General features: G+C 46.6%; 1 protein-coding gene across 4 annotated transcripts in view; it reads right to left on the reverse strand.

Annotated features, from left to right (window-relative positions):
* Window positions 1-1,589: 1,589 nt before the first annotated feature.
* LOC135903624 (uncharacterized) overlaps window positions 1,590-27,457 on the reverse strand; it is a 31,949-nt gene continuing 6,081 nt past the window's right edge. Inside the window, exons 3-8 of one of the 4 annotated variants that reach the window (XM_070524876.1) lie at window positions 27,058-27,194; window positions 25,559-25,957; window positions 18,978-19,874; window positions 4,693-4,849; window positions 2,615-2,708; window positions 1,590-1,697 (exon numbers count right to left, since the gene is read on the reverse strand). In XM_070524876.1, the coding sequence (XP_070380977.1) occupies window positions 19,821-19,874; window positions 25,559-25,957; window positions 27,058-27,194 (590 nt within the window). In that variant the 3' untranslated portion in view covers window positions 1,590-1,697; window positions 2,615-2,708; window positions 4,693-4,849; window positions 18,978-19,820. The remainder of the gene's footprint in view (window positions 1,698-2,614; window positions 2,709-4,692; window positions 4,850-18,977; window positions 19,875-25,558; window positions 25,958-27,057; window positions 27,195-27,457) is intronic. The other 3 variants (XM_070524874.1, XM_070524875.1, XR_011508290.1) reach the window with 3 other exon arrangements.

The raw sequence follows: 27,457 nt of genomic DNA on the forward strand, positions 1-27,457 counted from the left end.
CATATTGTGCATTTGTACTCCCTCTATTGTACTTATTTAAACGTACTGATGTTTTATTTTCTTTTGTGTATCACGATTGCCTATTTTTGATTGTTCATATAGTAATGCATCACCGCATAGGCTGCGGTTTCTACTGCCATATCTAGAATCCACATATAATTGTTCAAACCAGTATTATATAACATTTTTAAAATATCCTTGTGATTTATCCTTTAGATGTACTTGGTCTAACCCATTTCCTTCCTTAATCTCCTATGAAATCGACAGTATATCTAAATGAAAATAAAACTGCGCACGCCTCTTGTGGTTTCTTTCGCTACGTCGAGAAACATAGGGCTCAACGAGAAACACACCTTCAACGTCTCGATCCTTCTGGCAGACGCGTGATCAATCGCATCACTAGTTGTCATCGATGACTGGCTAGAAAGTGTCAGTTGACAAGACGCACACCGAAGACGTCTTCAGTGCAGTTTGATAACCACCGGGTTTCTGGTGTTCGCATGTTGCCATTAAAGTATCCGGTGAAGGCGAACGGCGTAGTATTGTCGTAGCTGTTATCGTATCTAGGGATCAGACGAATCGTTGCAGAAGGCAGTGAACGCGAAGGCCATGTCCCCACAATTTACTCGTGCAACCGATTCATCACACGCACCACCTGTGATGATGTACTAAGACTATGTGTCGGGTACTAGCAATGACTCCACCTGACCGACTTCGTTAAGCACGGAAATCCCGTCCGTCTAAATTGCCACGCCGGCCACACATAACGGACTTACGCTTTTCACTGACACGCTAGCTCGAAACTGGCGATCGGCCTCCACGTCTTCGATAATGCGAAGCGTGTTCGTTTTGAGCAAAACGTGATGAGCTTCGATGCTGGCAGCATGACCATAATGACTCTGGACGTCGAGCCAGAGGATGGACACGGCTTGGTTTACATCTATGCAGCTCCCTTCCGCACCCGGCTGCTTCTATTACTGACCTCTTACTCACTGTTGCCGACTTTAGTTCTTGCTTCTGGTTGCCCCAGACCGCACATGACCGGGGTAGTTGTTGACCTAGTTGGTGGTGCGGTATCGGGGTTGTTGGTAGTGGGATAGTGTGTACTGGGTGATGGTCTTGTATCTATACTCTGCACCATAGCAGCATCCAGCGCCCATAAAGAGGGAGAAGAGTGGTCGTTTGTCGTAGGGCATAGACGACGTAATGACTATGCACCTTCATGATTTAATGGATGCTTGCAGCTGCAAAGCCGCACACAAGGCTATCACACCTCAAGGTCAAGCGTGTGTCCAGGTCCACGCCGGTATCCATTCGTGCATGCTAGACGACCCACGTTTCGAGGTAGCGCCTGCTCAACTTCCAATAACCCTGCCAGTTATCACGTAGGTTTATCACGTATCACGTTAGCACGTGACGCGCGTGTATCACGATGTCTTGTGTGTTTGCATACTTTATCGGTGTTTTCTCAGAACTTCCCAATGTCGACAGCAATACCTGTCCCCATGTCCTTGTAACCATGCATAATCTGTAATTTCGCTTGTTCTGTACCATGCTCGTAAATAATTGGTATTAAGGCACGGTAATTGATTATCTTTGATTCTCTGAGATATCTATTATAAGGAATGATGAAAGTATCCACAGTCACTCCAATACTGCTCTGCTTCCAAGTCGCTCAGTTATAAGTTTCAAGTCACCTGTAAAAAAATGCATTGTTGTCTCAAACAATATGTAATTAAACTCATCAATTCTGCGAGCGCTACAGGTTCCCACAGTGCTAACCTCGGGACATGAAGTGAAAGCTTGTATAAGAGTAAAAGCGCAGTCTTTCGATTCCTCATCTCCTTCCTGCAAACACTGCAAACACTGCAAACAGATTTACACCTTTAGGGGTGGACATCTGTTTGCAATGTAGCACCTAGGCCACTGTGCATACGCCGGCAGAAATCTAATAACCGGCATACCGACTTCAACGACAAGGTTCTAGCGGTACACTCAAGCTGAAGCAAACCACAAAGCAGGGGCATATTGCAATGCCCGGCGTATCACATTCACTGCGGTGGGTCTGACGCGCCAAATATTTATTTAAGCGCAGGAGACTTAACAGAAAGCTCATGGTCGAAACAAAGAAAGGACACTTTAGCGTACAGAAAATGATGAAATCATGCACAATTATTCGAGATCAGCTCTAATGCCACGTCTCTTAGCTGTAGCTAAACAATTCATTTTCAAGGTAGGAAAAAAGAACTATGGCTGTCGCGTCACAAGGTGCTATCAAAATCCCCAATTTTTCAGCGTGCTACAGGTTCCCACACTACGACTCTCATAGCGTGCAACGAAAACATTTCTATGTAAAAAAAATAATAAGGTGCGCAAACAATTTCGATGGCCAGTTTCTGGAAAGATAATACCAGATTGCACTAATCTATGCAAAAAAGAAGATGAAAAGGGAGCCGTAGTCATCACGGTGTCTAGAAGGTAGTTAAAGAGCTCAAAGCTCTGCTAACGGTTGTAAGAAAGTCATCAAACGCAATCATTTTCCTTTAGTGAGACTTCTGGTGCACCATGCTTATTCCTCGAGCTGCAACAGCACCCACTGGACACGTAATCTCACCCTCGCCGCCACCTAGGGTCCACTTTGCGCCGGACTTCTTGAGGCGATCCAGTATCACGTCGCGCGACGGGGCATCGTCGCCCTTGTTCGGCCGCTGAAAAAAAAAGTACAAGAGATCGAAACGAGAAAGCTGAGTGCGCAGGGCCATATGGAGATATTAAAAAAATACAATAAGCGCAAATAAAAAATTCGGCTGGGACGTCTGCAGGGTCGGCAGGAAGTCTGCTTACGTGTGGGAATGCGAAATCATTCTAATCCCTTCGGTGAAATGTTTTCATTTTGTACGCTCTATTTATACACCCATGACGTGGCGCCACCTCTTCCCCATTGGCTGCGCCGTCACGTGCCCAATCAGGCACGCACTAGACCACACGTTTAGTCAGCCAGATGGCAGCGACGTGACGTGTGCGATGACGCACGCGCTAGACACACTTTCAGTCAGCCAGAACCGTGGAGACGCCCTGCGATGAAGCTGTGGTGTCAATGCTTGATACTTTGACACATATAAAACGAGTGTGATCTATGATCACAAACACTTTTGAGGCTTGTAGCCAAGCTGGAAATAAAGAAAAAAAAAAGACGCAGCGGCGTCGGGGAAGCGTGCTCGCCTCGCACCCTGGAGGTCCGGGCTCGATTCCCACCCAGATCGAAACGTCCCAAATTTTCTTTTCAACGTCATTAAGTTACTTTGTTTAGAGGAACCTCCCTGAACTGTGACGTCTGTTCGAGTACTTTTACTCTTTGTGCCGTCGGTCATTTTTGTCACCGTCGCTCTGTTCACTTTCGCAGTATGCTTTCGCATTAAAACGCGCAACGTACAGAAAGAAAAATAAGTCAACTGTGAATTCAGTCAAAATGCAAATGTGTTTAACGTTCACGGGTGCTTGAAACCTTCTTTGGTGACATGGGGGGGGGGGGGGGGGGCGTGTCGTTAGAGAGATGATCGGTCGCGATTGCGCTAGCTCCCATCGATCACTACGGACCACTGTCGACGGCATGAAGACGGCTGCTGACCTACGCTTCCTCCACCGCTCGTTCGCTCCACGGAGGCCAGATACTCCTGCGACCATTCACAGCATGCAGATTGTCGTTAACATCATGCAGAGCTCACGCACTGTCGGTACAAGCGAAGCGGTGGCGAGACGAAAATTGCATCTCACCGAGAGACCGGCACCGAATGCGCCCCGCGCAACCTTCAGCCCAGGCGGCGCACAAACGCCACACAGCGCGGCCACCGACTTCCTTGGCAGCCACCGACTGCAGCATCGCAACCTTCAGCCACTCGAATGCTCTCGTGCGACAGCACGTGACCTCAGCGGAGAAAGTCAGGACGGGGCCTACTACGAAAACGGGTGAAACAACCAAATAAAGCCCTCCACAAAAAAAAATCGCGCAGTTTCGCTCTCTGGGCGAAACTTCCCAGCTGACGTTGTTCTAAGTCAGACGGTGTTCTAAGAACATGCCGGGGTGACACGCTGGCGTGACACGGCACGCTAGGCAACCGCTGCTGCGCAGGAGAAACAGCGTCCTGGCAGCTAGCAGGCGTCTCACAACGGTGACGTTGCAGGCGTCGCACTTCAATGGTGCACGCGAAGAGAGCCAAGGAAAAGTGTCAGCGCTTGCAGCTAGAAGCACGTCCCGCTCGGATCACAGTGCATGCATCAGCGTGGGATACGCACACAGCTGTCCAGCAGCAACGCTACCGTTCGTGCGCTAAACGCTCGTGCCCGCCGTGGGAAGCAGAATGCTGCGCCGGCTCCGCTGCAGAGCCGATTATGTCTGCACATACAATCGCAGCAGGGCTTGTTCGGGGACAGGTTGGGTGAGCAAGTGGCGCGATGATGAGCTAGGCACGACGAACACCACAGAGTGACGGAACGAATGGATGCTCACAGCAAAACCATTATCGACCTCTTCGATGCTGCTGCATCAAAATGCTAATTCCAGTGTCGCATTTCCTCCGTTTCCGCCAACCTCTCCCCCTACTCCTACAGCCATGACTTCCTTAAAGAAGACGGTTGGCAACGTTATCCCGCGTGTGTAGTAACTGATAGGGCAGCTTGTGCGAAATGAGTTACCTTCGAGCGGCCGTTTCCTCTACACCACAGGAGCCATGTCCACGCAATCGTCAGCACGATCACTAGCAGGATCATGACGAAGGCTAACAAACTCATCTCGTAGTGTCCCAGTAAGACAACACAACAACCAATCTCCGCGGGAGTAAGGTGTCCGCAACTGCAAGAGAAATAAAACCACGAAAAAAATCAATTTGTGATTTGTAAAACTACATCACGTGCTTATTTTACTATCAAAAACCTACTAACCGTTTTTTGACATATCGAATTATTTGTCGTTAGCGGGCTACCCACCGTGGTTGTTTAGTGGCTATGGTGTTGATTGAATCCCGGCCATGGCGGCCGCATTTCGATGGGGGGGGGGGGGGGGGGGGGGAACGCGAAAACACCCGTGTACTTAGTTTTAGGTGCACGTTAAAGGACCTCCGGTGGTTCAAATTATTCCGAATCCGCCCCCCCCCCTACGGCGTGCCGCATAATCAAATCGTGGTTTTGACACTTAAAGCTCCATAATTTTTCGTGGGCTTCCACATCCCAAGTTCCCTTTTGTACACATACATGTGCCAATGATGACGTACGTCCTGTTACATACAGGGTGATCATTTTTATGCTTTATGGAATTTTTTTAAATCGCCTGTGGCAGATAGTACAATCCTTATCCTTGAGCTGGATTGCCCAAGGAGGCGGACATTACTAATACGATAAATCGAAAAACATATTTCACCAATTCAACGAAAATTCACTAATTAGCTTATTACCTTAAGGCCCATATCGCAACTTACAAATTGTAGCCATTGAGCTTGCACTACGTATCCACTTGAAGTGAATTTCTCGGATGACACCAGTTTCCAGATATGATGATGATGATGATGTCCTGGATGAGTTTGGCGCTTACCCACTCGCGGGGATTGGCCAAGAGTCGGGCAGACTTTGCTTATGTGTTCAGAAAAGGAGGTAAAAATCTAAAATTTTGTTACATGAATTTAGGCGAGGGAAAATCGAAATGGTTCAGTAGATTGTCATGCTACGTAGAGGAGAAAAAAAAAGTATCTTGAATATATCAAAGAGGCAATAGAGGAGGAATGAATAAAATAATATGGTCATCAATGAAATCGGTTTGATTCAATAAGGAATTTTTCTAAGGCGAAGCAAACATTCCTGTGTGAGTGCCCAAGCACAGACGCTCCGAAAGACAGCAGTACCGGAGTGTTCAATGGCAGACCAAGCTGTCGCACTGTAATTTCTAATGTCATTTTCCTCGTGGAGGAGAAACGCCGGCATTCCAGTAGGTAGTGCTCAATCGTCTCTAATGCATTGCAAAAATGGCACAATGGGGATATTGCCAGACCAGATCGGTGCATGTAAAAATTTAGAGATGGGACTCGACAACGTAGTCTCGTTAATGTAACCTCCGTTTGTCTTGTTTTGCAAAACTTCCTGCTCCAAGGGAATTGTAAGTGGCGTAGTTCCAATGATGAATTGAGGTTCGAGTGAGATGTTAAAAGGATGTATCTTCTGAACCTGGCGGACGTGATAAAGCCCGTTGTTGGAAGAAGGGGAAGCACTGGGCCGCTGATAGAAGCCTTGGCCAAGCTGTCTGCCACCTCATTCATAAATATGCCTTTGTGGCCAGGTACCCATATTAATCGTAAACTTCTCAAATGACTTGGAGCCAGTGAGTTCAAAGTTTTCAATATGTGTGTCTCGCCGGGAGCAGTAAGTGAGGTGCACAGCGACAAAGAATCTGTGATTATTACCGCCGTTGACCTGGAAGACTGTAGCTTTCGTAAAGCTAGGACAACAGCTAGGAATTCCGCTAGGTATATTGGAGTGAAGTCGGGAAGCCGAATAGAAAAAGACCAGTCCAATGATGATGAGAAGATTCCAACTCCTGCCTTTTCATCAATCTGCGAAGCATCCGTTGCTATAATTACGTTAGTGTGGAGTTGATTCAAGTGATCCTGGAGTAAGCCGTTAAGAATATGTGAGGGAAGCTGCTTTGCATTATTTGGGTATAGGTCATCATAAGTAATAACTAGTGAATTTGAGATTCTGTTTTCCGTGATTATATCATTTATATTTACGTCTAACGGATTCAATAATGATTGCGATACAATGACTTGTGGCGTGTGAAACCGTGGCCATCTGACTCCAAAAAATTGGACTCGTTGTTTGATGAAGATCGAATGAGACCTTCTTAGTGGGGATTCATAGAGCCTTATAAACGCTTGACCGGTGAGTATTTTAAATCTCATTTCAAGGGAAGGTAATCGTGCTTCCTTGTAGAGTACAGCGTTGGCTACAAACTTTGGAAGCCCCAGACATAAGCGAAGCGCTTCCCGTTCTAGCAAAACTAGTGGGCGTAGCTTGTAAGCCGCGGCGCCGGAGAATAATACACAACCGAACTCTAGTATAGGTCGAATGTACATGCGGTAAATCATTATGAGTGTGTCTCTGCGCATGCCCCATCGATAATTACTTATCCTTCGTAATATCCCCATTGCACGAGAAGCTTTTGAAGTTATATGTTCAATATGCGGATGCCAATCAAGATTACCATTATAAATAATTCCAAGGTACTTGACCTTTTCCACTTGTGGGATAGTGGAGTGACGGTATGAAAGGGATATAGTAACTGGGTCTCGTAGGGGAAAGACAAGAACGGCACTCTTATTTACATTAAGGGACAAGCGAATACTGTCCAGCCATGCTTCTAGCTCGCATAAGTATTTCTGCAAGCATTCGTACAGTGACTGAATATCACTTGCTGATGCAAAAAACGCTATATCATCAGCATAAACGTACGTGCTTACATTTTGATGATGAGGAATGGAGCTGAGTAGGATGTTAAACAGCAGCGGGGACAAAACTGCCCCTTGAGGAACCCCGCGTGTTTGTCTGAATTTCCCCGATGAAATTCCGCTTTGTGCACAGTAAAACTCCCTGCCCTGCAAGAACTCTGCAGTCCACGTCACGAAGTAGTCTGGCAATCCAATATCCTGCATCCTTTTTATTAATAAAGGGTATTCCACACTATCGTATGCTTTAGAAATGTCTAACGTGACTAGGGCAGCATATTGTTTTTGGTAACGAGCCAACTGAATTCGGCTTTCTAAGTCGATATGTGCGCACCAAATGGACATCCCTGGTCGAAAGCCAATTTGGCAGGGGCTCAATAATTCTCTTGTGGTTACAAACTGAACCATACGTGCGTTTAATAACCTTTCTATTAACTTTACGAAATTTGATGTTAGAGAAATAGGCCGAATATTGTCTAGGACAAACCCTTTGGTTTGGTCTTTCAGCAGAGGAATCACCTTCGCAATTCTCCACACAGGAGGGAACCATGCATATTTTACTCAGTAATTTATGGTATCTAACAAGCCGTTAGGAGCGACTTCAAAGAGAAGTTTAATCATCTTGGTAGTGACTCCATCGTGACCTGGGGCTGCAACTGGTAAACAGGAAACGGCTTGGGACAATTCTGACATGGAAAACTCTTCGAAATCTTCTGAAGTGCCCTGCGCGTAAGGAGAGAAGGGAAGAGAGGTAGCGAAGCGGGTCTCTAACCCTTGCGCGATAACATTTAGAGAGTCAGCTTTCTCACTTGTGGTTAAAACTACCGACTCCCAGTTGAAGGGGCGTGGAATCATTTTTTGGGATCTTAAAAACCGAAATAATGCACGCTTATTATTTGCTTTCGAAAGGAATTCGAAATGTCGGACATTGTAAGCGTCTTTTGCCTTACCTACCGTTCTTTTAAATGTTCCAGCAATAAATTTATAGTTTTTCCAGTTTTTCGGAGATTGGTTATGCATGAGTTGTTTCCATGCAGCCTTGCGTCGCTTGTAGTCCCGCGAGCAATCGTCATTCCACCAATTTGTAGAAGCAGTGTTTTTACATGCCTTTAACTGGAACTCTGATCTTTTGCGCGAAGTATCAATGATGGAGCAAATATCCTCAGCTTGCAATGGAGAATTTTCCATTGATTTGAAAGTAGTCCGCAGGCAATTTTTAAATGTACGGTAATCCACAAAAGAGTGGATGCGAGCCTGCACGGTGGACTGCGGAACTACCACTTCAAACACAACAGGCAAATGATCGCTTGTAGTCCCGACATTCACCGTTTCCCATGCGGATGTGGGAATACCTGGACCTGAAAATGTAAGATCCAGCACAGATATGAACTGTCCGCGAAGAAACGTAACTGATCCCGAATTTTGACACGAAAAGTTATTTGTGATTGCCCAGTCCCATAGACGCTTTCCGCACGAGTCTGTCCTGGATCCCCATGATGCATGATGAGAGTTGAAGTCACCTGCCAAAATTATATCTTTACCGCATTTCGCCATAACCGAGTCTAGTGGGTGTGTATCCTGCACACCCGAAGGAAAGTATATATTGACTAATGAAAAAGGCCTACTGCCAGGGAGAGTAATTTCTACTGCTAGAATTTCACATTCTGGAGACATCAGCTGGAATGATATATTTGCCCTGTGGCAAAACTTGCTTGAGACCATAATTAACAGTCCCCCACCTCTAGATGGGCGATCTAGGCGGAAGGACCTAAAATTGCGCAGAGAAAATTGTTTTTCAGGGGATAACCAGGTTTCTTGCAGTAAAATTACATCTGGAGAAATTTGAGACGATATAACGTTTAAATCTGTAGAAGCAGCGAATACTGATCTGCAGTTCCACTGCAATACCCTCATCTACCTTCCAGTGATGAGAGCACCGCAGAGGCCACAGCCTCCTCCAATATGTTACCCTTCGGGTTGACTTCAGGGAGGATTTTCTTGGATTTACAAACTGAGTGGGAAGTGGTAGCCTCAAGGGGAGAACACCTCCTTTTATGTGCCCTCACGTCAATTTCCATGTTTGAGGTATCTGGATGATCAGGGTTGTCTGGGCTATTAGTTGCCTTGGTTGAGGTACCTGCGGCAGACCTGACTTGCTCTATATGGGTTGCGGACGCAATTGCTCCATTTTCCTGAGAGTGGGTTAAACAAGCATTCATGTCAGAGCATGATGGCATGGCAGGAACACTCGGTAATAATTTTTCTAACTTTGAGGTAACCAGTCCATTGAAGCATTCTGTGACGCTTTCTACTATGCGCTCCATAATTTTAGCCATAGACTTTTCAATAGCTTGTGCGATTACCTCTGACAGGCTTCCATCAACGACAGCTTGGGTTCGTGCTGTCACACTCGCATAACCATGGGCTCTTTCTTTTACCGCCGCAATTGCCTCTTGACGTGAGCAGCGCCTTTTGTCCATAACCTCCATTATTTGGACTTCTTGAGTTCTCGCAGGGCAGTTTGAGCAATCAGCTTTGTGGTCTCCACCACAGAGGCAGCAAGAGTCCGACTCGGCCGAGCAATTACTAGTGGAATGGCTCCCGCCGCAGACGCAACAACGAAGGCTGGATTTGCAACCACCCATGCTGTGACCATAGCGCCAACAATTTCGACATTGTAATGGACGCGAGGCAAGCGGGTCCACTCTGAATATTAGAGGCCAGACTTTTATCTCTGAAGGGCAAGACGTACCTGCAAACGTGGCAATTACTGACTCAGTAGGGACGCGTGTATTGTCCACCATTCTGTTGCACCGGTAAACCGCAATTACTCCAGCCGCGGAGAGCTTTTCTAGGGTCTCTGTCGGACTTAAGGAGGAGTCTACACCACGAACTATTCCCTTAGTGCAGGCAAGATGTGGGGGAATGAAGGCACTTACTTGCATCGATCCAAATGATGAGCACTTAAGTAAGTCGTACACACACGCCTGGTCTGGCGAACGGCAAACAATCCCACCTCTGCCAAACTGTCGCACATCAGTGATGTGCAAGTAGTGATGCGTTGCCGCCTGAAGTTCCGCCTGCACTGCCTTCGGGTTGTTGAGCCGGATGGCTCCTCCATGCAGAGGCACCAGCGCCACAGGAATGCTGCTCACCCCACTACGAAAGAAAGCTTCAAGAGGCATTTGATCAGGTGGTAGCGAGGCCGACCAGGGCGGAGATCGCCCTGTGCCGTCCCCTGGAGAACATTTAGACATTTGTGGCTCTATCTCCGTAGCAGACAATGTAAATTTATCTTAAAACCCTGCTAGGTATCTACAAAGCTGGACTAAGTCCGCCCGACACTTAGCCAAAACCCCGAAAGCTCACTGTTACGATCCGAACGACGCCGAGCTTGTTCTTGTTCTTCGTCTTCTCTGGCCTCGCACACTTATTACTTATTATTATTACTTATTACGATATTACCACGCACACTTCGTCTTCCTCGACTTCTAGCGTAACTAGTGCGTGCCATCCCGAATGCTCCCGTACCATGCATTCTCAACACGCCTCGCACGCCTAACCCGTTCCATGGCGACGCCTTTGAGGACGTTGAAGACTGGTTGGACCATTTCGACCGGGTCGCCGCCTTTAACGACTGGGACGATCGCCGTAAGTTGAAGAACGTCTAGTTTTCCCTTTTAGACGCGGCGAGAGTATGGTACGAGAACCACGAAGCCTCATTTACCAGCTGGCAGGAGTTTTACCGACTGCTTTGCGAAGCCTTCAGCACTCCCGAAAGGAAAGAAAGAGCCGAACAGGCACTGCCTTCGAGGTTCCAAATGCCAAACGAAACCGCCGCCATGTTCGTCGAAGACATGACGCGATTGTTCCGTCGGGCCGATCCGCTAATGCCAGAAGACAAGAAGGTGCGTCTGTTAATGCGAGGCGTAAAGGAACAGCTTTTCGCGGGCCTCGTGCGCAATCCTCCTACAACAGTCTCTCAGTTCGTTCGTGAGGCAACAGTTATGGAACGTATTCTTCGGCAGCGGCTCTCGCAGTATGAACGCCAGACCACCATGACTACTGCATGCTCTCTCGTACCTGCAAATGATGACAGGGAGTCACTTACCGAGCTAATACGACAAATTGTTCGAGAAGAACTGCAGAAGTGCTATGCATCGGCTCCGACACCTCCCAGTGCCGCGGTTCTTACCGATGTCATTCGGGAAGAAATCGGCAGAGTGGTTCATCCCTCGCCTCCAACACGACCCGAACCTCCCACGTTCTCGTACGCGGATGCTCTTCGGGCTTGCGCGCCGTCGACGGGCCGTTTTTCGCAGCCGCCTGCTGGGATTTCTCGACGCTCCCCAAGTCCGATCCACCGCACGAATCCGCAAGCACCCTTTCATCCTGGTCCGCGCAAATCTACAGTATGGCGCGCCCCCGACAACAGTCCGTTGTGCTATCACTGCGGGGCGGCTGGTCACATGTATCGCGATTGCCAGTACCGACGGATTGGTCTGCGGGTATACCATCCGGACGCCCGTTGCCCGCGCTATGGCGAACGCCCGCACGAAATCGAGAAATACTTAGAAAGTAACCGGCTTCCTCCTGCCCAACAGCGAAGACAGTCACGGTCGCCTTCACCTCGTCGGTACGCGTCACCGAACCGCGCTCGACCCGCCTTTGATTCCGCTGGAGTCAACGGTGGAAGCCCGCGCCGGGGAAACTGAAAACAGCGACCTCCGGGGGTGAGGCCGCTGTCATGCGAACCGTCAAATATCCTCCGCCGACGCCATCCCCTCGCGACGTACCGCTGATGCCTTCATTCGAAACTGCAAAAAAAACTTCTGCTGCTCTTACTGCGTCAATCGACGGTTATCCAGTAACTGCACTTGTAGATACGGGAGCTGACTACTCGGTTATGAGTGCCTCACTGGCGACTCGGCTACGCAAGGTGCTGACAGCGTGGGACGGCCCACATCTGATTACGGCCGGAGGACACCTCGTGTCACCTATTGGACGATGCACCGCCAGACTTGCAATTTCTACTTCGACTTTCGTAGCGTCTTTCCTTGTGCTGCCCAAGTGTTCTCGGCTCGTTATACTGGGCATGGATTTTCTCCAGGAATATGAGGCGATCATTAACCTGCGTGACTTGTTCGTGACTTTTTCTAACTATGTTTCTTCGGATTCAAATGTGGAGGATGAACATCACCGCGCGGCTTTACGCGTGGTCGATGACTGCGTGACGTTACCGCCTCGAAGTAGCATCTTCGTCCTCGTTGAATGCCCCCAAGAACAACTAGGAATAGGCATCGCCGAAGGTAACCTCACCATATTGCTGGATCGCGAAGTCGGCGTCGCACGAGGTCTCGTAGAGCTCCAACATAGGCAAACCACGATTCTAGTTACGAACTTCAGTGGCGAATACAAGCACTTTGCGAGGCATACCACCATGGCCTACTTTGAAACGGTGGCCGAGTCCAACGCCTGTGCTTCGGTAACGACAATCTCGATTCCGGAACCCAGCGATGTGGACTTGACCAGTCACATCAACGTCAACCCACAGCTCGACCAAAACGAGAAGGAGAGGCTCCTTACTCTGCTATCGTCATTTAGCGAATGTTTCGCCACCACGTCCAAGGTCAAACAGACTCCTTTAATCAAGCACAGAATCATCACTGAACCGACCGTCCAACCTGTTCGCCAACACGCTTATCGCGTGTCGCAAAGAGAACAGGATGCTATTCGTCATCAAGTGAAACAAATGCTCGACGATGATGTCATTCAACCATCGACAAGTCCTTGGGCTTCACCTGTTGTATTAGTTAAAAAGAAAGACGGTTCACTAAGATTCTGTGTCGATTATCGCAAACTGAACAAGGTCACGAAAAAAGACGTTTACCCACTTCCTCGAATTGACGACTCCTTGGATCGCCTGCGACATGCCCGTTACTTTTCTTCAATGGATCTACGTAGTGGGTACTGGCAAATTGAAGTTGACGAACGGGACCAGGAAAAAACGGCGTTTATAACACCCGACGGTCTCTATCAATTTAAGGTCCTCCCTTTTGGATTGTGTTCCGCTCCGGCCACATTTCAACGCATGATGGACACAGTTTTATCTGGCCTCAAGTGGAACTCGTGTTTAGTCTACTTAGACGATGTAGTTGTTTTTTCCACCACGTTTGAATAACACATCCAGCGGCTTGAGGCGGTTCTTCAAGCTATCCGCACCGCCGGCCTCTTCCTGAAGCCGGAAACATGTCACTTTGGCTACGAGGAGCTCAAATTTCTTGGTCATATTGTCAGCAGCACCGGTGTGCGTCCTGACCCTGACAAAGCCCTAGCAGTTGCTCTGTTCCCGATACCGAAGACAAAACACGATGTCCGCCGATTTTTAGGGCTTTGCGCGTATTACCGCCGTTTTGTACCCATTTTTTGTGAAATTGCCGAACCTTTGCAACGACTCATAAAGAACGACGTCACATTTGTTTGGGGCCCAGCACAATCCGACGCCTTCCACGACCTTCAGCGACGTCTACAGACACCACCGATCCTTGGTCACTTTGACACCGAGGCTGACACAGAAGTGCATACTGATGCTAGTAACGTTGGTCTCGGAGCGACACTGGTACAGTTTCAAGCTGGTGTTGAGCGTGTTATTGCGTATGCCAGCCGAACCTTGTCTGCTGCTGAAAAAAACTACTCAGCAACTGAAAAAGAATGTCTGGCAGTCATATGGGCTATCCAGAAGTTCCGCCCATACCTGTACGGACGCCCCTTCCGTGTCGTCAGCGACCACCACTCTCTCTGCTGGCTGGCGAATCTCAAAGATCCTTCAGGCCGTCTCGCAAGATGGAGCCTTCGGTTGCAGGAATTTGATGTGACCATCGTCTATACGTCTGGCCAGAAACACACTGACGCCGATTGTCTCTCCCGCGCCCCCGTCGAACCCGCACCACTAAATACTGACGACGATTCTGGTTTTCTTTGTACTCTTCCATCTTTAAACCTTGCTCAACAGCAACGCCAAGATTCCGAGCTCCAGCCCTTGATTGAATACCTTGAAGGAAGCCGCCCACAACCCCCACGGCACTTCGCGCGTCACTTGTCCTCTTTCTGCCTACGTGGCGACATCCTATACAAGCGGAACTTTCACCCTACGGCAGCCGTTTTCCTGCTCGTTGTTCCCGCTACTCTCCGCGACGACGTTCTACGTGCATGCCACGACGAACCAACGTCCGGGCATCTTGGTTTCACGCGTACTCTCGCGAGGATCAAGCAGAAGTACTATTGGCGAAAACTCACAAAAACCATGAAACAGTACGTCAGAAGTTGTCGAGATTGCCAGCGTCGCGAAGTTCCACCACTGAAACCAGCCGGTCTGCTTCAGCCTGTCCGACCTCCTTGTTCACCTTTTGAACAAGTCGGGATGGATTTACTCGGCCCATTTCTCAAATCTTCGGCTGATAACCGCTGGATCGTTGTCTCCATCGATTACCTCACTCGATACTGCGAAACACAAGCCGTTCAGCGAGCTACTGCTTCAGATGTTGCTAATTTCTTTATCAAAAATGTCGTCCTTCGACATGGTGCTCCCGCTGTCGTCATCACAGACCGTGGTACGGCCTTCACTGCCCAGTTGGTCCGAGATATTCTACAGCTGAGCGGAACAACGCACCGTACGGCAACTGCGTATCACCCGCAGACTAACGGTTTAACTGAGCGTCTCAACAAAACATTTGCGGATATGCTTTCCATGTATGTTGCCACGGATCATAAAAATTGGGACGAACTGCTCCCGTATGTGACATTCGCGTACAACACTGCCCTACAAGAAACCACCGGGTTTCCTCCTTTTCGTCTGGTCTACGGACGCGACGTCACCACTATGCTCGACGTGATGCTCCTACCAACTTCGTCTCAACCTACCGCGCCAGATACAGACGCCTTTGTTCAGCGTGCCGAAGCAGCGCAGCACCTTGCGCGGCAACGAATTCTATCCCGACAAAGTCAAGATGCTCGTCGATACAACAGATGCCATCGAGACGTCACAATATTATTTTCCAAAGTATGGGACAAAAACAATCAGTTGGGGCGAATGACATTGCGTGTGTTGTTGTAAATTGTCACGGTTTAAAAAATAAAATTATTGAATTTGCCGCCACCCTATCAGAAACAACAAAGATACATGTGATACTTGGAACTGGACTCAGTTTTGGAACTGAATGCTGGTTAGACGACACATTAAATGACAATGAAATTTTTCCATCTAGCTACACTGGCTACAGGAGAAACAGAAATGCACTTGTCGGAGGTGTTTTTGTTCTCATTCACAATCCAATATCTAGCTCCCTCATTGACGTTGAAGCCGACTACACCGATATTGTTTGGTGGAAACTATTATCGAACAATGGCTCGTCTGTGGCATTCGGTTCTTTCTACAGGCCCCCCACTTAGAGAAGCCCGAGCCCATCTTTAACTTAAGTAACGTGATGCTAACCTCACAGGCTATGTACATAGTACTGGCAGGTGATCTTAATCTTCTAGATGTTACATGACAGCCTTTTTCTCTAGTGCTGGGCAATTTATCCCTCCTTTACATGGCCTTCCGAGAAAGGACAAATGCTTATTCCTTGCTTCAACTTGTGGAAGAACCAAAAGCGTGTTACAGCGAGCAGTGCAAACGCCCATGATTTATTATTTTGCAAGGAACTTGATCTTGTCTCTTCCGTTACCTCCATATTTGGTATCAGTGATCATGATGTTGTCGTCGCCTAGATATCCTGCACCACCAGAAACGGTCGCTCTGCGCAGCCACGCAATGTCTTCTTTTATGAAGTGGGTGCTTCTACGGCATTATCATGGGAACAAGAGGATTTTCTTCTAGAGTTTTAGACTTCTCAGTCCCTGCCTGCATATCAATGTGATGTGGGACCTCTTTAAAACTATGTGCTTGGCACAAACCTTAGTCCCTTCGCGTGTCAATACTTCCCAGCACCGAAACGATAAGCCGTGGATTAATAAAGAAATTCGCGGGCTGATAAGCAGAAAAAAAAAATAGAATCTTTCGTAAAATTGCCAGTCGCCCAATCCTACATTGTACGTAAAGATGAAGGAAATGACCGAGACAATAGCAAAAAATGATGCCCAGTGCGCGTAACGTGTTTCCTTGCAAAATTGGTTGCGAAGTAAAAGTTAGCCCTAAGGAAATGTTGAAATATTTCAAAAGCAAACATGATTCCGATGACGCTATCCCTGACGTCATGAATGACAAAGCCTGCGACATAAATATTTTGGCCCCCTAAAGCAGAAGCCTTCATCACCTATTTTCATTCTGTGTTATCACGCTCAAATGTTTAGGTTACTGGATTGCATGGCGTCAGAGAGTTCACACATATGAATGAAACTGAGCTGCCTGGAGGTGGCATCGTGTCATTACTACGGAAGGTGAACGTTCACTTGGCTCCCCGTCCTAACCATATTTTAAATGTTGGGCTAAAGAACTGCGCATTGTCTGCAGCTCCTTCATTAAGTCTGTTGTTTAAGATGTCCCTCCAGGTAGGCACTTTTCCCGAAAAAATCTAAATGTTATACTCATTCTTGAAAGCAGTACAAAAATAGAACGCGCAACTACAGGCAAATTTCATTCACAAGCATTGCCTGCAAGACATTGCAACATATCATGGCACACATTCACGAAAATAGCTTTTTTAGTTCAACGCAACATGGTTTCAGGACCGGCTTTTCTTGCGATACTCAGGCGATTGAATTTTGTCATGATATCGCAGCATTTATTGACTCCGGTGTGCAGATTGCCTGCATATTTTTAGACTTTCGAAAAGCATTCGATACACTATATTATACCCTCTTACTATAGAAGCTGTAGTACCCTAACATACCAACTACCCTCCTGAAGTGCCTAGAAGCTTACCTTTCCGAAACCAACGCGTGATTCTTAATGGTGCCCGTTCATCTGACGTTTCCGTATCATCAGGTTTGTCACAGGATTCCGTCTTGGGGCCCCTGCTTTTCCTTATATTTATTAAGGACCGAACTGAGCGTTTATCTTGCCATGTTAGGTTACACGCAGATTATTGTTGTATTTACCGTGAAATTTCATGTGCAGCCGACCATGAACAGACACAAAGGGATCTGATAAACGTTATGTCTTGGTGTTTCACTTGGAACACGAGCCTAAATCTGTTCAAATGCAATCTGTTAAGATTTACGAAGAAAAAACAGCCCCTGATGACAAACTATGTCGTGAACTCAACACAGTTGTCCCTTGTGAAGCAATATAAGTACGTAGGAGTTATTTTTTGTAGCAATTTAACATGGAATGCTCACGTAGATTACATTGTATCGAAGGCTAGCAACACATTAAACTTGTTGAGATGCAACTTTAAACACGAACCGGCCTCTCTAAAGTAAACCCTCTATATGTCGAATGCAATCTACCTTTAATATATGCGTGAGGCACTTGGGACCCTTTTACTAAGGCTAACATCGATGATCTCAAGTGTGTGCAGTTGCAAGCGGTCCGTTTTGTCACAAGCGATTAAGACTATTCTAAAAGGTCATTAGAAGTCAAAAATACATTAAGATTGCCTCTTCTTGAATACAGGCTCAAAGATTTACGTTTGTCTTTGTTTTATAAAATAGTTCATCGCTTAACGGGCATTCAAAAAGAAAACGACATGGTAGAGCCTACATGTATATCTGCCCGTGCTGATCACACGTTAAACGTGCGCCAGTTTGCTACCAGAATAAACTCATTCAAATATTCATTTTTACCACGAGCAATTCAACAGCGAAGTAAGCTCCCTTAAACAATTGTCTCCGCTTCCCACTCAACATTCTATCTTGTGCTTCAAAGTTTTATGTCAGACTGGGCACGGTTGTAAGTTATTCTTTACGCTTTTTCTTCTTCTTCCTAGTCATTTGTGCTTGGCTCGTCTTGACTTTTTGTTGCCCTTTGTTATTTTTAAACCATATTTCAGAGTTGTTTGTTCTGTATTTCATTCTGTATGTTCATGTTAATATTCCTCCCCTACACTAATTTCCCACACTGGCGCTTTAGGTATTGTAAATAAATAAATAAATAAATACAGCAAACAGTTCTGCTTGACTATAGCGAAGAGTTGTGTATCACGTATAACGCACCGTCACTCCTCAAATAAAGAAAAGGAAAAGCCTCTAGACAGGAGACAGGAAACAGGCAGACTTTCGCTCGCGAAAGTCTGCAGACCCTCCCCCCTCCCCTTCAAAGCATCAAAAAAAAATTCTTCTACCGCAGCAGGTTGCACCCCATAATTTAAGTCGGCATGACTGCATGTTACGAAGACGTTTTTTATAGTTTTTTTTGCGGCACCATTTTTTTTTCAGACTTTTGCTCACGAGTGTACTCGCAATAAAATCTAACAAATAAATCGTATACGGGGACTTATGCTAAACAAACGCAAAGGCGCAAATGTAATTACGGTTAAACACATTCCTTACCTCGAAATGATGAACCCAGTTGTTCAATCGCCGCGCACATTCACCCAGCTGGAACACGAATGCTTTAGTTCCCAGTGATTCGGTCGCCTCAGAGTTGAGTGGGAGTGTGAGGAAGTAGTGTAGACGTGGCCGACAATCTCCTCGCGTGCAGACACGCCATCCTTTGCATACAGGTAGGCGTATCCGTTATCGCTCAGCCGTCACTTTATATCAGGCCAAAGGTTTGCGTTACTCAACATATAGCACGCCTGTGGGGGTTCACAAGAAGCTCTGCCGTCGTGCTGTAAAAATTGTTCCCCGAAAAATGGAGCACGGACTAGCCAAAGTAACACCTCACTTAACTCTTCCCAATCCAGCATATTGAATACCACTAACAAGCATGCTGCAAACAGTGGCGTACGTACAGCGCTCGCAGACGGACTGTTTGTATTTATGCTTTCCTGTCTACAGTGAACCGACCAGTTGTTAGTTCAGCCCCTGTCCTGTGTAATTCTCGGTCTTGTGTTTCCATTCCTTTTTGAGCTGTTTTTACTATGGAGATCAACCAACCCGCCCCGTTTATCACTTTATTAAAGTGGTGTAGAGATTGCGTCTCGCTTCCTGACGACCTTCTTAAAAACAATTTTCACTTTGCTGGTCAAGATTCGCGGCTGCTGTGGAATGCGCGTAATAAGACCAGACACTCCAGACAGTTTTGTTATGTGAAATAAACCCATGAACTTTCCGCGGAGGAGTCCGATGGTTACGACACTGTCCCTAACCGCGGAACAATCATCAGAGCTCTGTAGTCGTCAAAACGACGTGCACGTGGTATAATTCGTTTTCATTAATTATACAGACGAATCACTTGAGCGTTGGTCTTGCGCGAAATTGTTTGGCCTTTTTCGAGATCTCATTCTGCAAAACAAAAAAAGAGAGAAAAGAGAATGAACGTCATTACGGCATCAAATGACATCACTAAGCTACTCGGCCACCGCACCCGGTGATCATTCACTCATTCTTACATGTTTCACCATGGCTAGCGTCACATACAATTGTAGGTGCTATAGTCACCTTGCAACGGCCAGATGGGGCTACGATGCTTTCAGTTGTCATATGTTCATATAAATACCTCGGCGTATACATAAACAAAAGAAAGACGTACTGAAGCACTCAGCAAGATAATCTAAAAATAAAGGGCAAGCGGAATGCAGCAATAATGAAACATAGAACATTTTGGGGCCACAATAAGTATTGGACCGTTCACTAGCCATTTAGGCTATCGGTCCAAATATTTCTGCAATTTTTCCTAATCATAATAAAGTTCCCCTTATAATTTATAAATGTATTAATATTTATTTATTGATCTATTAATTCAATAATTTTTTGATTTACTTATTGATCTATCATTTCATTATTATTTATTTAGTTATGCATCAATTCGTTAATTTATTTATTTATTTACTTATTTATTTATTTACTGATACTGCGGTCCTGCTTCCAGGACCTTAGCAGGGTGCATACAAAGTGAAATTACATCATCTAAGTTTTCATTTATTTATTTATGCATTAATTCCTAGATTTATTATGTTTTGATTGATTTATTGATGTATTATTTAATAATTTATGATGTCTTGATTTATTTACTTAGGTATTAGTTAATAATTTATGATGTTTTGATTTATTTACTTATGCATTATTTAATAATTTATAATGTTTTGATTTATTTACTTATGTATTATTTAATAATTTATAATGTTTTGATTTATTTACTTATGTAATATTTAATAATTTATGATGTTTTGATTTATTTATTGATTTAATAATTCTATCATTTATGATGTTGATTTATTTATTCATGTATTAATTTTATTATATGATTGATTGATTGATTGATTGATTGATTGATTGATTGATTGATTGATTGATTGATTGATTGATTGATTGATTGATTGATTGATTGATTGATTGATTGATTGATTGATTGATTGATTGATTGATTGATTGATTGATTGATTCGCGCATGCCATTCCATGCTTAAAATCGAATATCTTGTCGGGGCTGGAAACTAACCAAAAATCGGTAGACCGGTTGGCTTTGGGAGCGCACGGCAGTACCACAAATGAAGCAGTGCAGGACTACAAGGGTTGGGCCTCGTTTGAAGTTGAGAGAAGCGCAGGGCGCAATTAGTTTTGAAGAAAGACTCAGGAACATGGATAAAAATAAACGGGTGGTTAAAGTGCACGAGTATGTGTACCTGAAAAGCGCGAGCACAGGACGGATGAAGAGGTCAAGAAAGTTGGCGACCAACTACAGGGTAATTGAAAGTGTAGATAGACAACCAGTAGTAATCAGGAAGAAAGTGAGAGAAACAAGGAGATCGAATCGGATGCAAATAATGGAAACAAAAAAGACCATGGAAATTTACAAGAACGAGAAAAAGAAATTAGCAGGAAAAATTTGTACAATAACGTACACAAAGGGAAGTGTCTTACTATTTGAGACTCGAGCTGGTTGCCTCAGGAGAAAAATATACCGGAGCAAATATTCGCTAGCCATACATAAACCAATAGACCAGGCATGTGTATGCTGCAGCAAAAGTCGAGAGACCACTCTGCACATCCTAATGAAATGCGAAGGGATTCACCCTGTGGTACCCGCAGGTAACGTTTTTAAACATAATGTGACGGAAGAACCAGCCGGTCCGCACGCGAGATAAGCAAAAGGCGTTTAGAGTATTGACGGGAAAAAAGCAGGGAAGAGATCGATACGACCGGATCCGTTACAGGCATAGGTAGCGGTATATAGAGAGTAAATGCAGAAGTTTTGAGGAAGCGAAAAAAATCATGAGACACTCTACTCCGTGAAGGTGGTGAACAGCGAAGCTGTTTTGTACACGACGCAGAGGTGACATAAAATTTTGAACAAAGGTACAAACACATTTATTGTCCTGATCGGTTGTCATCGTGGCGATAGGTACGCACTTGCATTCTCGTACGACCTCTATTATTAAATGCGTCCGGCACGTAATGTAGTGAATGGTTCATACCCACGTAAGCAATGGTTCATACCATTGTAAATAAAAAAAATGGCTGGTGGCTTAGGTAAGGTTAAGCCCAAGATGCGAAGCATACTAGCCTTTATTTTAGTTGTTGAACCACTGTTTAGCTTGGTGAACTGCTGTTGCTTGGCTATATTTGGTTCGGCTAGACGAAGAAACAACTCATGCGTTACTCTGCTTCGCCTTGGACGCCCCGCATTGGACGCGGTGAGCGTCGAGCAACGCAGCGTTCGGCGCGGCAACGAAATGTGTGCCTGAGCAAGCGACGCACGCCTGAGCCTTAGAAAGAGCTCGTTTCTAAGGCAACACCGCATTCACTAGAGGCGCTTTTGTACCGCTTTGAAGCATCATACTCGTGACTCAGTGGTAGCGTCTCCGTCTCACACTCCGGAGACCCTGGTTCGATTCCCACCCAGCCCATCTTGCAAGAGTTGAGCCAAAGCCACTTCTCCTCTGTCGTGACGTCACGGTGTCACGTGGTTTCAAGGCGACACCGCCGCGCCTGAGGAGCTGGGTTGAGCTCTCGTAATATGCTTCGCATAAAAAATTAACGCGGCCTCTTCATTACGACGACAGAAGAGACATGAAATTCTACGCTGGAATGATGAGCGGCAATGGAGCCAGCTGTAGAAGAAGACAACGACGACGACGAACGCGTGAGCAGTGGCACGAGCGCGTTCTCACGGTTGCGCGGCGCCAACGAGCTAGTTCGCGGGTTATTAGCGAACGACAAAATGCCCTAGCCGTGTACAGCTTCGCTGTAGAAAGATTCAGATGTGTACAAAAGTGCTAAAATAAAAGGCGTGTATAGCAAAGCCGATCAACCCATGCAGGCTTGGTGACTGTTTGTGGCCGTCCCGTTTCAAAGCCAATAAACCTTCATCATTTACCACACAAATGTCACCGATATCGGCCGTTAGAAATGCAAATGAAATGAAAGGACATTCCACACTACAGCAACCCATACTTCATCGCTCGCCTGAGCGTTACTTGCACCAAGCTTTGCTGAGCTCATGCTCGGGAGTGTCCGCCCATCTTATCTCAATCCCGCGAGCATTCCTGCACACGTGGAGAAGTGCACTCCGACGTTCTGAGACGACGTAAACTCTTGCCTCGTGTTAAGCGATCGAAAATGCATGTCATTCCAAAAGTGCATTGGGTCCTTCCAATTTCACCTTTACCGTTCCCTATGCCGTGTTGTTCTCGCGCTGTTGCAGCTTCATAAAACTTCAGTGAAAGGTGCAATACAAGTTGCATGTGTACGTAAGTGCGTAACTGGAAGTTGGACGGGGATTTAAACTTTCCATTAGGTCAACATTGCATTAACGGGCCCTTCCGCAGACTTGAGAATTGCAAGGCGTTGCGTACACCGCGTGCTGACGTTCGTGCCCGCAAAGTATCAAACCACAGCACGGCCTGAGGCAAGCTCAAATTTCGAAATGGAAACCCGTGCGCCCTTCCTCTCGACGGAGTCGCGCTTCCTGCCGGAGAATGACGGTCACACGCATAAACACCCCTAAGACGTACTGCCTGCAATGTCACCGACGATGGCATGTGATTTCGGCAAATCGCGCAATGCGGGACGTGCGAAAAATGCCACTCTAAGTGGACCGCGCTGCAAAAAAATAATAATAATAAGACAGACATACTAGGCCGACAGCTAGCACCGGTAACTCTAAGCCCGCGATCCAATACTTTGTGATGATCGTGACAGCGGTGCGCGAGGGCGTCACGGGCGACCTCACACACTTTCATTTATCAGTGACGTGTCTCGTACAATCTCGTACAAACAGGGGATTTCGTCCACACTGTGACACCGTTCACGTACGCTCAACACACCTCGAGTTTTCTGTTACATATCTCAATTTGGGTGAATCCCGTCAACAATGCTAAATTAAGCTTGAGCTTAATTTCTTAAGCTTCTCCTTTAAGAGTGGAACGCGATAGCATTCGAGATCCCTGACTCCTTTCCCCCCAGATCCCTGACTGGGGGAGAGGGGGGGAAGGGGAGTGAGTTAGCTTATGCATGCGTGGTCGCTTAGCCGTTCGCAACCATCTGGAGAGTAAAGACAAGCCTTTCCATGAAACTCGTTTTCATTTCCCCGTGCTAGCTATAATGCAGCGCTCGTTGGAACAAAGGGTTGCCATCAAGTTTTGTGTGAAGCTCGGTAAGTCCGCAGTGGAAACTTTTCCTATAATAAAGACGGCGTTTGGTGATACTTACTTCTCGAAACGTCAAGTCTATAGCGGTTGCACAAGGCCTTTCTAGAAGTTCTAGAAGAGGTCAGCAATGAAGCCCGTGCTGGGCGACCATCAACGACCATCACCGACAAAAATGTGGCGCGTGTGAGAGATTTTTCGGACTCTGCACACCGTCATTTTAGTGTCCTTTTAGTCAGTTTAGCACACTAAACCTTCTAAATGTATCGTTTACAACATTCTGACGAATAATTTGCAGATACGAAACGTGTACGCGAAGATTGTGCCCAAAGTGTTAACGGACGACCAATAATCACGTCGAGTTGAAACATGCCAGGAAGTTTGGTACTTGTGTGAAAGCGACCGCCACATTTTAGACAGCGTCATCACAGGTTACAAATTTTGGGTGTTTGAATACGACCCCGAAAAAAAAAGGCAAAGCGCCGAGTGGCATAGCTCGGCATCCCCTCGCCTCAAGAAGGCCAGAATGAGCAAGTCAAAGGTCAAAACCGTGCTCCTTGTGTTCTTTGAGATCAAGGGAGTCGTCCACCATGAGCTTGTACCACATGGTACAAACAGCCGTCCCCATGAGTTTGCACCGCATTGTACGAACGCAAACGCCAAATTCTGCGTGGAAGTGCTCAAGAGACTCAAACGAAGAGACTCAAACGAACAGGGGGGTTCTACTTCGGCGGCGGCTACGTATGGCACGGACGCGCTGCCCCGTCACAGAGTATGCCGAGTGCTGATAGCTTCGTGTGCGCTGTGTACTCGCGGCATGGTTCGCGTTTAAGTGAGAGGCACCACAAAGGTCATTTCGCTCGCTGCTGCTGGCACGCTTGCTCACTTCAGCATTTTGACATCGAATGTGCGCGCTTATCGAGACAGATGTGTTTATGTCTGCTTGTGTGCGCGTGGCACCATATTTGTTAATTTAGTTAGTAAGCGAATGTTTGCAAGTTTATAGGGCCGACAAAACTATCCTTACTTCGTATAGCTGTCTACTAATTTGATATCGCAATCGGTGCTTCCCCATTCGGGAAAAACTGCCACCTTTTCTTTTTTTTTCAGACAGAATGGTCTGTAGGTTCGGTACGTATGCAGTTTAGAAAGAAGGAGCACATAAGGTGCCTTAAGATGTGTGTGTGCGCGTGCGTGTGTGTGTGCGTGTGTGTGCGTGTGCGTGTGCGTGTGCGTGTGCGTGTGCGTGTGCGTGCGTGTGCGTGTGTGTGAGTGTGTGTGTGTGTGTGTGTGTGTGTGTGTGTGTGTGTGTGTGTGTGTGTGTGTGTGTGTGTGTGTGTGTGTGTGTGTGCGCGCACTCGTATATATACATATGCCTTACTATGTCGACGCCCTTTACGGGTAGCACGGCTCCGTGCTCCTTGAGGCGCTTCAAAATCAGCAGGCGCTTGTTGGGCGAGGCGTCCCCGCCGGCGCCGTCACCCACCACGCCGCTGTCGTCGCTGGACGCGCCTTTTTCGTCCTCGCCGCCTTTATAATCGTCTACACCGACGCGCGCGCACGCAGTCCGGGTCGAAGAAGACGAAGTCTTCTTCGTCGTCGTCCTCGTCGTCACCGTGCGAGACGGCCGCCGAGCGTCGCCAGCGCCAGCGCAAATAACGTCGCAGTCACTCTCAGACGACGAGGTTTCCGGAGGGAGCTCGCATGAACTGTAGCTCGGGACCCGCGAAGAGAGAAACTCGTCGGAGAGCAACGACGTCAGCAAGGAAGTCGGCACGGCCTGCCGCAGATGGAGCATGTGGCACTCACCATATCAAAACTGCGAGCTCGTAACGCTAGCTAGAGATTGATCAGAAAGCATTATCGGCTAAAGCTTATTCATTAAACTTAGCCAGCTACATGGCTTAAAGACAAACACAAGAATGCAACTAATAACATTTAAAGAAAGGCAAGCTCGACATAACATTGCACTGCGTTTGCGTTCTTCGTGATGTAGTTTGAGTCTGCTCCTAAATTTTAAATTAAATTATGGGTTTTTAAGTGCCAGAACCACTTTCTGATTATGAGGCACGCCGTTGTGGGCAACTCCGGAGACTTCAACCACCTGGGGTTCTTTAACGTGCCCCTAAATCTAAGTACACGGGTGTTCTGGCATTTCGCCCCCATCGAAATGCGGCCGCCGTGGCATTCTGCTCTTATTTGGTAAGTGTCAAAGGTATTTTTTAAAACCTCCTTGATCCGCATGAATCAACTAGCTCGCACGCAACCCCTGCACTAGCCAGCCAACTCGGTTCTGTCAGCTGTCTATAATCAGGTAAGCTAGTTGGGTAGTTAGATATACAGCTAAATGACCTAGGCAGTCAGTTTAGTTAGATAATGTTCCCGCAGGTGCCCCGATATATCGTTCGCGTAACTGTTACTTTAAAATTTAGAGCCGAAAACAGTTCAAATACAGCCATCATCCTGGTAATTAACGTAGAGGCTTTAGATGGCCCACTACAGGAATGACACCTGCTGCACAAACCACACAGTTAAAATGCTTGAGTGCATGTAGAAGTCACCTCGTTCACAACGCTAACCATTTCTCAATCGCAAGAGTTTTACAGGCGCTGAGCAACAAGGTATAAGTATTCAATTGAAAAACGATTAATGCTTCGAATTGGCCATGGTGTTATACTCATTACTTAAACCGCGCGATTCGCGTGTGTTATCACTGCTTAAGCGTGTTCCATTTTGTTGACATTTTATGCGACGACTGCATGGGAGGTAAGTGAAGCCCCGATAAGGCGGTCATCACGCGCAACCAGAAATACCAGGATATTCTGTACGTTCGGCGCCAGTTGCCCAGACTTATAAAATTTTCGGCAAGCCAAAACTCACCTTTGAACGGGCGTTTCTTCTTGTTTTCAGCCAGAGGAGAGCGAATACCAGAATCAGTGACAGCGAGCTGGCTGTTATGAAGCCGTACTTCATCACGAGGGCGACCAAACTCAGCTGTAGAGCGTTGTCTGCAGCTGTCGGAGTTTAAAAAAAAAAGCACGATGTGGTGAGTTGAGAGCTCGTAAAACTTATGCATAATGCCAGCTCCTTAACCGTTCGTATTGTATAGCAGCGATCTAACGGTGCCTTTTTTTTTTCAACGGCTTCCTCCTGCCCTTTCGTTCCGTTATTGATCATTGACAATCGACGTGTTACGCTCCGAGCTAGCAAAAGCGCTGTAGTAGGCACGAATGCCAATTAATGAGTACGCGAAATGCACGTAGGCCCAGGCTATTGACGG

Source organism: Dermacentor albipictus, chromosome 9 (assembly GCF_038994185.2).
Source record: "Dermacentor albipictus isolate Rhodes 1998 colony chromosome 9, USDA_Dalb.pri_finalv2, whole genome shotgun sequence".
Classification (NCBI taxonomy): Eukaryota; Metazoa; Arthropoda; class Arachnida; order Ixodida; family Ixodidae; genus Dermacentor; species Dermacentor albipictus.